At 42.9% G+C, this 15,245-nt stretch overlaps 1 protein-coding gene across 9 annotated transcripts in view; it reads right to left on the reverse strand.

The window, feature by feature from the left end:
* The window catches only part of ADGRG2 (adhesion G protein-coupled receptor G2), a 177,213-nt gene that overhangs the window by 37,448 nt on the left and 124,520 nt on the right, over positions 1-15,245 (reverse strand). For all 9 annotated transcript variants that reach the window (XM_044283993.1, XM_044283992.1, XM_044283990.1 and 6 more), the window contains 4 exons: positions 12,684-12,725; positions 10,777-10,799; positions 7,193-7,224; positions 6,218-6,250 (listed from right to left, as the gene is read on the reverse strand). In XM_044283993.1, the coding sequence (XP_044139928.1) occupies positions 6,218-6,250; positions 7,193-7,224; positions 10,777-10,799; positions 12,684-12,725 (130 nt within the window). The remainder of the gene's footprint in view (positions 1-6,217; positions 6,251-7,192; positions 7,225-10,776; positions 10,800-12,683; positions 12,726-15,245) is intronic.

A 15,245-nucleotide genomic window follows, 5' to 3' on the forward strand; every position in this document is an offset into this window, starting at 1 on the left:
AGTATACTGTCTCTTCTACACTGTAGAGTCAGTAGTCTGGTTATTTAAAAATAGGGTTTTCCGAGATTTTTTTTTACTGATGACCTATCCTCAGTCAATGGAGGTCCGACACCCAGTACCCCTGCCGATCAGCAGTCTAAGAAGGCAGCAGCGCTCCTGTGAGCGCTGCGGTCTTCTCTCCACTTTTCCTAGGCCAGTAACTTCACATTCATCTGTCAAGTGGCCCAGGAGCAGCTCGACCCCATTCAAGTAAATTGCTATGTATGTATGGCGCTGTGTTTGGCAAGCTGTGAGAAGGCAGCGGCGCTAACAGGAGCACCTATGCCTTCTCAAATAGCTGATCGACAGCGGTCCCCGGACCGATCAGATACTGATGATCTATCCATCAGTAAAAAAAAAATCTCAGAAAACCCTTTTAAGCTCTGTTGTACAAAATACATGTATACTTTTTTACGTGTTTTTTCTGATAAGTTACTTGTTAAGTGTCATTCACACATGTATTACATATTCCTATTGTTGCTGATATTCTACCAATACATTTTAACGGTTTTATTCACATCTGTTATTTTTATATTTTTTCAGTATGAAGCCTGTTCCATTGGAACTGACCATAAAAGTCAATGGGGGGATTTTATCATAAGGCCTCATGCACACGACCGTTTTTTTTTAAGGTCCGCAAAAACGGGGTCCGTAGGTCCGTGATCCGTGACCGTTTTTTCGTCCGTGGGTCTTCCTTGATTTTTGGAGGATCCACGGACATGAAAAATGAAAAAAAAATCTAAGTCAAGTTTGCCATTGAAATGATAGGAAAAAATGGACACGGATCACGGACACGGATCACAGACGCGGATGACAATCTTGTGTGCATCCGTGTTTTTTCACGGACCCATTGACTTGAATGGGTCCGTGAACCGTTGGCCGTGAAAAAAATAGGACAGGTTTTTTTCACGGCCAGGAAAAACGGATCACGGATGCGGCTGCCAAACGGTGCATTTTCAAATTTTTCCACGGACCCATTGAAAGTCAATGGGTCCGCGAAAGAAAACGGAAAACGGCACAACGGCCACGGATGCACACAACGGTCGTGTGCATGAGGCCTTAGAGGAATATTTAAAGTCAGTTTTGCTTGAGTCTGTGTTGGAGTACTTTGTGCCACATTTATCAAATCTTGCATGCTGTTTGATAATAATTTTTATCCTTAAGCCTAACACTTTTGTCTAAAAAAGCTACTCGTTTTCCTGGAGTAAAACTCATTAAAATAGCTAACCACATCAACCTTCCCACCCATATTTTAAAACAGAACATTTTTTTTAAACAAAAAATGGAATATAGATAAAAATTGACAATTTGGTTTGTTTAACAAATACAAGCACACTCAGATATAGAAGGATATTAATGAATGTACGCCTTTGAGCTGAAATTGGACTTAGCTTGTACTCTATTGCTGTGTACCCCGATTATATGTGACACTGTTTTAGGGTCTGCCTACCCTGTTGTTATTAACAATAAAATACTTTATAAAAATAAAAAATTGACAATTTATAGCAAAATATGGAACAAAAATGGATACAATGCAAGTGAAAAAAAATGTCACAAAAACATGTTTGGGCTGCGTCCCGTTATCTACGTGATAATTGCAGTGAAGGTAATCATTTTACTGTTGACTGTATTTGTAAGTTACCCACTCCCTTCTGATCCTTAGCTGTATGACATGACCAACATGTCATACAGCGTCTTATGTGTGGACAGGGAGCCAGTTTCTCTATTCTTTCCTATTAGAGCCTTAGGGTCCATTCACACGTCCGTAATTTGGGTCTGCATTCGTTCCGCAATTTGCGCACCCATTCCCTTTCAATAGGTCTGGGACTGATGCGAATCCGCATTTCCAGGATCCGCATCCGCATTTTTGGGATCCACATCTTTTTTTCCGGGATCCGCAATTCTGTTCCTGAAAAAAATAGAACATGTCCTATTCTTGTCCGCAATTGCGGACCAGAAAAGGCATTTTCTATTATAGTGTCTGTAATGTGGAGTCCGCAAACTGCGGATCGCACATTGCAGGTGTCCGTGTTTTGCGGATCCGACGTGTGAATGGATCCTTAAAGGGTTTCTACCACTTCGTTTTCACATAATTAGCTTTCAGACACTAGCGATCCGCTAGTGTCTGCTCTGCCAAACAATCCTAATATAATAGCATTTGAGGCAGCCGTTTCGCTAAAAAAAGAACTTTTGATATGCTAATGACCCTCTAGGTGCTATGGGGGCGTCATTAGCACCTAGAGGATCGGTCTACCTTCACAAAATGCTGCCGCCCAGCGCGTCCCTCCAGCCCGCCCATCTCCTCCGGAATGTGATCAAGCGGAAGAATTCTCACGCATGAGCCGTGCGCGTCTGTATTCGGCGCATGCGCAGTGAATGTCCGACCACTTCCCTGCTCAGACATCTCCACTGTGCCTGCGCCGATGACGTCATAGTGCCCTGAGGAACAGGCGCAGTGGAGATGTCTGTGCAGAAAGCGGTCGGAATACAGACGCGCACGGCGCATGCGTGAGAATTCGTCCGCTTGAACGCATTCCGGAGGAGATGGGCGGGCTGGAGGGACGTGCTGGGCGGCGGCATTTTGTGAAGGTAGACCGATCCTCTAGGTGCTAATGACACCCCCATAGCACCTAGAGGGTCATTAGCATATCAATATAAGTTCTTTTTTTAGCAAAACGGCTGTCCCAAAAGCTATTATATTAGGATTGTTTGGCAGAGCAGACACTAGCGGATCGCTAGTGTCTGACACCTAATTATGTGAAAACGAAGTGGTAGAAACCCTTTAATGTGAGTCTCATAGGGATTAATAGAGGAAGGGACTTCTGTCCACACATAGGACGCTGTGTCAGTTGGAGAGACAGAGTATCGGTCACATGACACCGCAGAAGACCAGAAGGGAGGGGATAACTCACAACTACAGCCACTAGTAAGAAATAACCTCACTGCAATTTACACAAAAAAAGGATTAAATATATACTAGGCGCTATTCAGAAGTAGTAATTCTGTTTTTTTGGCTATTGTGATCTGATCAAATTTTTTCTTCTGCCCATAGTGACCACTTTTAGACAATACCTTAAATGGGTTGGCTAGTTTCCTGTATTGAAGACCTATCCTCCAGACAGGTCATCAATATCAGATAGATTGGCGGGGGTCCATCTCCCGGAACCCCGGCCAATCAGCTATCGTGTTAGTGCTGCATTGTCTTCACTGTTTACCTGCTTGCTGTCGACACCGCAGTGGCGAGCAGTGTAATTACAAGTGCTCCGTCCTATTCACTTCAATGGGAAGGAGCAGAGCACTGAAATGAATGGGGACAGCGTAGCAGTAATGACATCTGCACGTGTTACAAAGAGAAACTAAATGTAGAGGTGACAAGTCTGGTAACGCAAGATCACCCATAATGCCATGCAGCCAGCCAATCCGCAGATAGCCATCTCCTGTAATGTCACAGCACTATAAAACCCTCATCCTGCGCGGTCTTCCCATGTCCTGTGAGCTGAACATAGGGAGAGACGTGGCAAGCGCTCATGCGCTAGGGACAGTGTTGCTGAAAGTGATTAATAGAAGAATATTGGAGAGGGAGAGTGCAGAGAGATTTATTCTGCGTCAGTTTTATTTATTTATTCTAGGGTTGTTGCGGGTAATGAATTATCGATATCCAATCAATACTTTTGTACCAGTATCGATTCAATACCGGGATTTGACATTTACTGCGCAGTCTAGTATAACAGAACATGGTGCATGCTGCTCTCAGCGCGCTCCATGTTCTCCTCAGCAGCACAGGGGAGAAGGAGTCTCTCTCTCTCCCTCCCCCCTGTGCCGCTGCTGCCACTGCCACCAATGAGAAGAGAGGGGTGGAGGAGGGGCTGTGGCCACTGCGCTACCAATGATAATAACTAAACTAAACCAATGATTATAATACGACGGGGATGGAGGGAGCACCGCGCCACCAATGTTTTTAGTACTGGGGGAAGTGGGGGGGGCACTGCGCCACCAATGAAGATAAGTAACCTTTTAATACAAATACAGGAGGCGGGTGCTGGCGGCAGAATCACATAGCCGGCACCAGACCTCTATGATAGGGCGCTGCGATCTGCAGCAGTTAACCCCTGAGGCACCTGAGGGGTTAACTGCTGCGGATCGCAGTGCCCTGTCATAAAGGTTGATTGCCAGCTATGTGATTCTGCCGCTGGCACCCGCCTCCTGTATTTGTATTAAAAGATTACCTATCTTCATTGGTGGCACAGTGTGCCCCCCCACTTCCCCCAGTACTAAAAACATTGGTGGCGCAGTGCGCCCTCTAACCCCGCTGTATTATAACCATTGGTGGAAGAGGCCACAGGGTCCTCTCCCCTCCTCCTCATTGGTGGTGTAGTGGCAGCTTCTGATCGGAGCCCCAGAAGTGTAATCCTGGGGCTCCAATCGGTTACAATGGCAGCCAGGACGCTACTGAAGCCCTGGCTGCCATGGTAATCTCCCTGCTGCTGTGTGTACCATGCACAGGGCAGCAGGGACAGTGTGGAAGTCCTATTCACCCTAATAGAGATATATTAGGGTGAATAGGACAAGGGATCAAAAGATCCCAGGTTGTAGCCCCTAAGGGAGCTAATAGTTATTAAATAAAAAGTAAAAAAAATATAATAAAAAACAAACACCAAAATATTAAGTTTAAATCACCCCCTTTCCCAATTTTACATATAAAATATATAAACAATAAATAAATAACATATTACATATTGCCACACCCCAAAAAGTGTGAACTATTAAAATATCTCCTATGCAGTGAACGCTGTAATAGAAAAATAAAAATAAAAAAAAATTGCGCGATTCGCCATTTTTTTGTCACCCCAAAAAATAGTATCGGACTGTTCGATTATGGGCCGGACGTTCCATAAAATGCGGAATGCACGCTGCTTTTTTGGTGTTTTATTTTTTCCGCGTGGTATCAAATATCACAATACTTTTTTATGGTATCGAAATCGAATCAAAATGTTGGTATCGCAACAACCCTAATTATTCCTACATTTACTTATTCCTACATCAGCTGCAAACTAAGATATGTAATTCAATACCAATAAGATGAAAGCCTTTATTATTCCACTGCCAGTGTGCCAACCAATACCATCTAGTCTGCACCCCTTAGGGGGCCAGGTCTTAATGATGACCATCCTAATCTTTTGCTGGCTTTACTATTCCCAAATCATCCTGCAAAGTCTCTGTGTCTTAGAAAAGTCAGCAAGATGCAGAGAGAGGAGGAGCTGGATGTTCCTGATGACATATTTTCATCCATATTAGATGATGTGGAAATGGAAGAAAAGCAGATGCCAGAAGAAGGGCTGTAGGGCAGGAGAGCGCTGACATTGGAGAAGTGGGTACAGCCCCTGTTTAAGGCCTCATGCACACGGCCGTTGTTTGGGTCCGCATCCGAGCTGCCATTTTGGTGGCTCGGATGCGGACCCATTCACTTCAATGGGGCCGCAAAAGATGCGGACAGTACTCCGTGTGCTGTCTGCATCCGTTGCTCCGTTCCGTGGCCCTGCAAAAAAAATAGAACATGTCCTATTCTTGTCCGTTTTGCGGACAAGAATAGGCATTTCTACAATGGGCCGCCCGTTCCTTTCGGCAAATTGTGGAAGGCACACGAGCAGCTTTAGTTTTTTTGCGGACCGCAAAAAACAGAACGGTCGTGTGCATGAGGCCTAAAGGTGAGTTAAAGGTGCCGTTTGGCCATTAACAATGAAGACCAACTATACAGTGAAGGGCAGCTCCGGGTTAATTGGCTGTGTGTCTCTTCAACGCAGCATAGCCGCAACCTGCCCTCAGCACGGCCGCTCCGTGTGGCCTGGGTATACCTGATTTATAACTTTTGTTTGTGAATTAATTCATAAACAAATTGAATTTCTTGTCAAACTTTGGCGAAGCTACCAAATAGAATTTTCAAAACTTTGCTCATCTCTAGTCATCAATATAGGAAACTGGCGAAGCCATTTAAATTCCATTCAAGTATTTACTATAGTATTTTACCATAGCCAAACTAACTATCCATTAAACTATATTTCTGTATGATGAGCTACAATAGTAACAGACATAGGCAAATGTATGAAGTAATACACAAATTACAGGTTGACAATAACAACAATGTACAAGCCATTGACCAAAACAATGTAAATATACTTACATGAATGTAATGCTGGTATTTTTCAGAAAAAGACTGATAGGGGGGAAAAAGCACAGTATGTTACTTATACAGTCTCTGCCATGATTTTCCCATTTTTATACTGTTCCTCACTGGCATACAAAATATATTTATAGTACATATTGTGATAGTTCTGGTTATACTAGAGATGAGCCAACTTCTTGAAAAAAAATTCTCTCTGATTTGCCAAATTTTTTACATTAAAATGGCTCTGGCGGTGTTTTTGCGCAATTTCTCCAAAATCAATTGCCAAAACTTCGGATTTGTTCGGCAGATTCAGTTTTGTGAAATTCGTAACAAGTGAGATTGGTTTAGAATCAATTTGCTTTTCTGTAGGGCATACCAAATATGTGAGTGTTAGGGCTCATGCACACGACCGCTGTTGTTTTACGGTCCGTTTTTAACAGATCTGTTGTTCAGTATCTGAGTTTTTTTTCCCTCTCATTTAAGTCCTCTTGCGTTCCGTTATTGCATTGTATTTGATCTGTTTTTTGCGGATCGTATATAGAAACAGTAACTTATTAATCACCAAACACATGAGCAATATGGCCAGGGCATAGCATTTCTACAGTATGGATCTGCGATTGTTTGTCCCCATGCAGATTTATCTCTATTATTTAGACAGGGCAATGTGCTGCCAACTACAAGATGATTTTAGGTGCTGCATTAAAGACTTGATCACCAACCGAATAAGTGTGTGCGTGTTCATTTCGTGACTAGCGGCACTTTTTCTTCATGAAGCAATTACCGGGAACGAGAATTCATATGGACATATGTCACTGATAATTTTCCTGATCTTTGTGTAAAAGAGCCCCAATATTTATTGATTTATTTTCCTCACTTATATAGCGCTGACAAAAATAATAATCACTCGTTTTCCCCATCGGGGGCTCAAAATCCAAATTATCAGTACCCTACCGAAAACATTTTAAAAAGGCAATTAGCGATGTCACTTACTTTTTAAGTGTATGTTCTGCCAATGCACAATCCTGTAAACAGAGTTATAAACATGTAAGCTGATTATAATTGCACTGAATACATTTTATGGATGCACAATCATGTTTTTTTTTGTATAAGGAATTCGCAGTACACAATGCATTTTTTGATCACATGAAGAAAAAAAAAACATATGCTGTATTCACTTCAGCATTGCTTTGCACATTCACAGCATTTTGGTCAATCCCGAACCTCTCTGAGTTGTATTTGGTGAAGAAGAGGCAGTAGGACCCTATTCCTTATACATTAGGACTAGTCTAGTCCTTTACATTCTTGGTAGGCCTTTAGCCAATAAATATTGATAACATTTTTGGTCTAAGTTGACTTAGACTGATGTAAAGTAGAACTGGCTTATTTGCCCAGATCAACCAATCGGATTCCTATAAAAAATGAAAGATGAAAAATGAATGATCTGATATTAGTTGAGATGTAAAGTAGAACTGGCTTAGTTGCCCATCAGTCTAAGTCAACTTAGACCAAAAATGTTACCAATATTTATTGGCTAAAGGCTTATTTATTGGCTTTGATAAATGACCCCACTGGTCTCTTGAACAGGTTTTCCAGGTTTTGTATATTGATGTCTAATAAGACACCCCACACCACCACTATCAGCCATTCCAAAGTAGCTCTGCCCATTGTGTTGTAGACAGAACTGGTAGCTGCAGCCCCGCTCCTATTCACTTAAATGGGAGCAGTGCTGCAGTAACCAACTTTGTTCACTACACAATGGACGGAGCCGTGTAGTTCTGGTCTTGCACCTACTTAGGGATTTCAGAGCAGCTGATCAGGGAAGTTTGGGATATCAGTCCAGCTCAATAAGATATTGATAGCCAGTCCTGACGATAGGCCATCAATATAAAATCCTGGACAACCACCATAGTGATCAAACATAGGTCTGGTTTTTCATGGAATCAGTAATCTGAAATTTGGCTGACAAATATTTTAGGTGTATTACACCTAAAACTATCCTGAATGTGACTGTATCAATACTTAAAATATAAGCCAATATTAATACAATATGACCACCAGCTAATATCCAGAGTAACCGCCGTCTGCCGCACGGACAGCAGCTAGATCGGCTGGGAGTGACTTAATAAGGTCCTGGAAGGTTCTCACAGGTATCTGGTGCCATGCTCATTGCAGTGCATCCCACAGGTGCTGGAGAGTGCATAGGGAATCCATAGAGTGAACATGATGATCAAGGTGGACCCACAGATGCTCAACTGAGTTTAAGTCCGGGGAATTAGTGGGCCGGGGTAGAACTTGAAAGTCTTGCCCATGCTTTTCCAACCAATGTTGGACATTTCTAGCCATATGATCTTTTTGCCGGAAGATCGCATCTGCCCCAGAGAAGACAATCGGCATGTATGGGTGTACGTGATCTGCAAGGATGGATTCATACCCACATCAATTGAGAGTGCTTTACACATGGATGAGTGAGCCCAGAGAATGCCATGAAAACAATCCCTAGATCATAATGCTGCCACCAGCATGTTTGTTCTCTGATGTTTCTCACCTGACATGCCAATGTCCATCCATTCAATGAAGCAGAAAATGTGACTCATTGGAGAAGGCAACACAATTATTGAAGGTCCAATTCCAATACTGCTACATGGAATTGGAGCCCCATATACACTAGGGTTCGCTGAACTGTTGTTTTAGACACACGTCTGGTAGCCCACTGGTTCATTTTGGTGGTGAGCTCCACTGTAACACACCAGTCCAACCTCGCACACCTTTGTAGCCAACGTTCAACTCTCACATCAACAGCACTAGGTGTTCTGCTGGTTCTGGTTTCCAGCAGAACACTAGTTTATGTTGCCCTTGGACAGACTCCTTGGTGACAGACTCCTTTTAATAACAATAAATGTTACATGGCTTGAGTAACAGTATTGCTATCATCATGTGAGCATTAATGCCCTACAAGTAGGGGTGGGCGATATGGCCTAAAATCTATATTGCGATATAATTTAAGGCATGTGCGATATATTCTATATTTCGGGGGGGGGGGATTAAACCTTTATATTTTTTTTACTTTTTATTTAATAACTATTAGCCCCCTTAGGGGCTAGAACCCTTGTCCTATTCACCATAATATAGCTCTATTAGGGTAAATAGGACTTAACACTCTACCTGCTACCCTGTGCATAGTGCACACAGCAGCAGGGAGCTGACCATGGCAGCCAGGGCTTCAGTAGCATCCTGGCTGCCATGGCAACCAATCGGAGCCCCGCGATTACACTGCTGGGGCTCCGATCAGAAGCTGCCACCCTGGGGCCACTGCCACCAATGATTTAATCGTGTGGAGGGGGGGCCCGCAAATAAGAGGGGGAGTAGAATGAATGGGCTGTGGCCTCTCCGCCACCAAAGAATAGAGTTAATATGCCTGAATACAAACGTAGCTTGCATGTGCCAGCCATATCCCATACCTGGCTTCTATTACTGTGCGCCATGATCTGCCACAATTAACCCCTCAGGACCTGAGGGGATAATTGCGGTGGATCACGGTGTGCAGTCATAGAGGCCGGGTATGGGATATGGCCGGCACAAGTAGGCTACGTTTGTATTCAGGCATATTAACTCTATTCATTGGTGGCGCAGTGGCCACAGTCCCTCCCCTCCTCCTCGTCTCGGTTCTCATTGGTGGTGCAGTGGCCACAATCCCTCCCCTCCTCCTCCTCTCTGTTCTCATTGGTGGCGCAGTGGTCACAGTCCCTCCCCTCCTCCTCTGTTCTGATTGGTGGTCAGCGGTAGCCGCACATAGTGGGGAGGGAGGGACTTCTCCGCTGTGCCGGCTCAGGAGAACATGGTGCGTGCCAAGAGCGGCGTATGCCATGTTCTACCGCAATATGGCGATATAAACAAAATCTCTATCGTTGTCCAAATTTATATTGTTTATATCGCATATCGTCTATATCGCCCACCCCTACCTACAAGTATATACACAAATGCTACATGGAAAACTCAACTGCTCTGAAACACGCAGTCCAGCATCACAAAATGCTTTTCTCACCAGCTTCATTAGGGAATTAGAATACACAAGTGGGCTCATTGTAAATGTTTTTTGGCTACTTATACAATAAAAATTTAACATGAATTACATAAATTGTACACATTCGAAAATATTTTTTGTTTTACGAATTAGTAACCATTACCTGATAAAGGGGTTTTCCAAGATTTTTTAACTGATGAGCTATCCTCTGGATAGATTGTCCATATCTGATAGGTGGGGGGCTGACATCCGGGACCCCCGCCTCCTCTCAGCTCAACAAGCTCAGCGCCGTACATTGTTCAATGGCTGTGCTTGGTATCACAGCTCAGTCCCATTCAGTTCAAAGGGGTTGAGCTGCGCCTAGGCCATGTGACCGATGAATGTGACATTACATGTCCTAGGCAAAGCTGCAGCGAGTACCGTTGCCTTCTCAAACAGCTGATTGGGGTCCCTCACCAACCAGATACTGATTACATCAGGATTGGACAAAAATCTCAGAAAACGCCTTTAATTAGCAACAAATATTAAAAATATAAATTACAAAATCACTTACTTTTTGCAGAATGATCTCATAAGCTGTTAAAAATTAGAAGATACAAATAATTTAAGTTTGTAGCAGTAAAATAGAAAAAAGGTACTAAAAAGATATAACTGAGAGATTTCATAAAATACTAAAACATTCCATAAAAAATATTAACATATCCAGTTTATCAGTTTAGAAAGTTAGTTTAAACGGCATCTGTCAGCAGATTTGTACCTATGAAACTGGCTGATCTGTTACATGTGCGCTTGGCAGCTTAATCTGTCTTGGCATCTGTCTTGGTGCCCCCTGCAGTTTTCCCGCTCAGTATGTTAATCCTGAGCATCGGGGAGGAGGAGATGCCAGGGTTTCTCAATAGGTGTCTCCTTCTTCCTGGCTGTTCTGCCCTCCGCTGTGATTGGATCACGGCACAGCCAGGGAGAAGGAGACGCCCATTGAGAAACCCTCCTCCCTGTACCGATGCCCAGTATTATTATACTGAGCGAGAAAACTGTAGGGGGGCACCGAAGGAAGTACGAGCGATATTTGAAAAAAAACAGGCAGGGTGGCAAGGTAAGGTAAATACATTACCTTACCCAGCAAGGAAAGGTATTTATTAAACTAAAAAAAAATCATGAAAGGTTCTCTTTAACAGAGGTCTGGTTTTTCATGGAATCAGTAATCTGAAATGTGGCTGTCAATTATTTTTGGTGTATTACACCTAGAACCATCCTGAATGTGATTGTATCAATACTTAAAATATAAGCCAATATTATTAACAGACACAGTCAAGCCATATTAATATTATGATCACCAGCTAATAACCAGAGTAACCGCCGTCTGCCGCACAGACAGCAGCTAGATGGGCTGGGAGTGACTCAATAAGGTCCTGGTAGGTTTTCACAGTAGTCCTCTTTAATATGTGCCCACATTGCTGAGAACAAGGGCAGATCTTTCCTTTATAACTTATGTCTGTGTAGGATCCACTCCTGGTTTGGCTCACAATCACCGATGGAAATCACCGACCAAAACACTGACGTGTGAATGAGGCTTAATGCTGGACTTAAGGTTGTATTACACAGGCTATTGTCAGACAGATCATCGCTGACAGGCGTTCATAGTAACGCTCGTTAGCAATGATCTGCCTGTATAATACTGCCGCCGATTACCCGATGACCGAGCAAATGCTTGTTTATCAGGCAATCGTAATCTCTAAGCAAGTTTAAAAATCATCGCCTGCCGGCAGCAAATCGTGGTGTCTAATCACGATTTGCTGCTGGCAAATAATGATTCTGTAGGGGGACTAGCGACAGCATTAGCGATCACTCGTGCCTATACTATGGAGGTGATCGCTGCATGTAATAGCCGAGGTCTCCTTGACTGACACACAGTGATTTGCGGGAAGGAACGCTTCCTTCCACACAATCGTCTGCCAGATCTGCTGGTCTAATACTAACTTTACACGCTCGACCAGCAGCCAGTTAGAAGGAAGGAAGCGTTCCTTCCTGACAATTGACTGCTCATTCAGTGGAGGTGAAGTACTGCGATCAGCTCCACAGTATGAGAATGAGCAATGGCTACTGCCATCGCTCGTCCTCATCCAACTGCATTTTTTTAAAATAATTTAGCTGTCTGCATTAACGATTTAGATGAGCTGATTATTGGGAGCGACGGTCCGTAGGAACATCTCTTCCTGATAATCAGCCCGATTATCAGGCAGTGTAAACCCAGTATTACTGAATTTACTGAAATTTACTCAAAAAAGACTATACACATCTCTGTTATTTCAACACCAAGTATTCTGCCCTTTTTTCTCTATCAGTGCACCCTGATAAAACTATTTATGCTTTTTGCTTTAATATTAAGAATAATCTAGTGATTTGATGATAGTGGAAAACCACATATTATGTCTGTTCAAATTCATAATATAAAGAATGTACCTGAGCCGTAATCACAACTTGTATTACAAATATCCGAATGCCCTGTAAAAAAAAAAAAAAAAAATTAAGAAAAACATGATTAGAAAGCTAGCAATAAAGCCTCTGGTGTGAAAACCACTCTGTCCTCATCACTGTACCCTAGGTATGCCACCACAAAAGATGTGAGCTTTAGAAAACTTTTATTCTTGGAGAAATATTAAAATAAAATATGTGGAAGCATTTCCAGAATGATCTTAGATACTGACAGACCAACCCCCCACTCACAACTCAGGATTCGCAAAGTACCCCACTCTTCACCCATCCCAGGAGCATCTATACTCAAGCTGGCAGAGTCCACTACTCAATACACATCTCCCTGTAGCAGAGGAGTAGGGTGGGACGAGGGATACTGAGTAGTGGACGCGTGTCTAAGGCCTCCTGCACACGACCGTATGTTTTTTTTCAGTGGTTTGTGGTCCATTTTTCACAAATCCGTTGTTCCGTTTTTTGTTTCTGTTGTGTTTCCGTTCCGTTTTTCCGTATGGCATATACAGTATACAGTAATTACATAGAAAAAATTGGGCTGGGCATAAAATTTTCAATAGATGGTTCCGCAAAAAGGGAACGGATATGGAAGACATATGGAGTACATTCCGTATGTGTTCCGTTTTTTTTGCAGACCCATTGACTTGAATGGAGCCACGGAACGTGATTTGCGGGCAATTTAAGGGCAACAAAAAGTTTTTCTTTTAGACAGTTTTGATAAATCTGCTTCACTAAATACAGTTTCAATGTGAAACAGCACATTCATAAGAATAGTTCATGCAGAGAGATGAGAGGAAGGCTGAGAAGCTGCACTACAATTACCTCCATGTATATTTGCTTCAACCTGGCACTGATTAGCACTGAAATGGTTACACCATGTGACTGTGTCAGCCGATCAGAGAAGAAGTGAGTCACTGGCAACACGGCTTGCTACATACAGCTCATATAGGGAGGCTGGAGTAGTAGTGGTGCAGTTGAGTACCGCATCATCACACAAAGAAAAACTATAATTTTGTGGGTCTTTAATATTATGAAACACTGAATGCATGTAGAACAGTTTCTACACAAATTTAGTAACTACCTTACAAAAATGGTGACCTTATAGTGCCATGTACCCGGTAACATATATTCACTGTGGTATGCAATTAGTAGTATCTAATTAGTTATGGTTACAGATACAGCAGCAAGAATGCCCCGAAATCTTCTGTATGACCTCTCACTGCTAGAAAAGCTGATGCTACTGAAATGCAATGCACTTGGTGCTGCCCTAGACACAATTAGGGAAAATAGCATTCATTTCTAGCCAACACGGCCTCTGTATTTTTTTATGGGTGGTGTATAATGTTTTACTACAAGAAAATTTAGACTAGCACATTCATAATCGCAGATCCATAGCCATAAAGCTAAACATGCAGGAAGCAAACAAAAAAAAGGTATGGCAGCACAACATTTCACATACAAACAATAAAACTGAGGGTAGCTGCCTCTTTTAGGGTACTTTCACACTAGCGTTATTCTTTTTCGGTATTGAAATCCGGTAAAGGGTCTCAATACCGGAAAAAAAACGCATCCGTTTTGTCCTAATGCATTCTGAGTAGAAAGCAATCCGTTCAGTATGCATCAGGATGTCTTCTGTTCAATCCCTTGAATCCCTTGTACGGTCCTTGACCGGACAAAATACCGCAACATGCTGCAGTATTTTTTCCGGCCAAAATCCCGGAACACTACTGCATTAATTTCCAATTAAATGTATTCATGCCGGATCTGGTATCAAGTGTTCCGGAAATTGCTGCATCACCGGGGAGTAATAAAGATTTTTACAGCCCTGATCAGTTCAATGAGCTACCCCTAGTAAGGGTGGTAGCACATAATTCAGTGATGGTGTAAATAGGTTTTCCAGGAGTAGACTATTGATGACCAATCCTCAGGACAGCTCATCAGTATCTGATCAGTGGGGTTCCGACACTCAGCACCGCCACTGATTACCTGTTTGAAGAGGCCGTGGGAAGTGCTACAGCCTCCTCACAGCATACCAACCATAGCACCATCTATTGTATAGTGGCTGCACCTGATATTGCAGTCCAATTCACTTGAATTGTATTGAGCTGAGCCTAGGTCACATGACCAATCACTGGCCTAGGAAGAGTCCTCAGCGCACCCCAGTAGATAGGTCAAAATATTCTATTCCATGAAAACCCCTTTAAGGGGTTGTCTAACATCACCAGATAAAGTTATTACTGTTTTCCAAATGTGAAATAAATACATTGATACTTTACATTTCTAACATGTCTAGGGTTTCTGTCTCATTTCATTAGCTAAGACTCCTTATCTGTCCATTAGCTATGGCTTAGCTACCTAAGCCAGACAGTGTAACACACAGGGAGGAAGAGGTTCTGCCTGTGTCAAAACATCACAGTGTTACAAAGGCGGTCCACAGTCACCACTGTTATGCTTACTTTACCCAGTTGCCCAGACCCACCTCCTACTGTCTTCTTCCCCATTGGTCTGGCCACTGCATCTGCTCTGTTCCTCCACACA

The sequence above is a fragment of the Bufo gargarizans genome, chromosome 3 (assembly GCF_014858855.1).
Source record: "Bufo gargarizans isolate SCDJY-AF-19 chromosome 3, ASM1485885v1, whole genome shotgun sequence".
Lineage (NCBI taxonomy): Eukaryota > Metazoa > Chordata > Amphibia > Anura > Bufonidae > Bufo > Bufo gargarizans.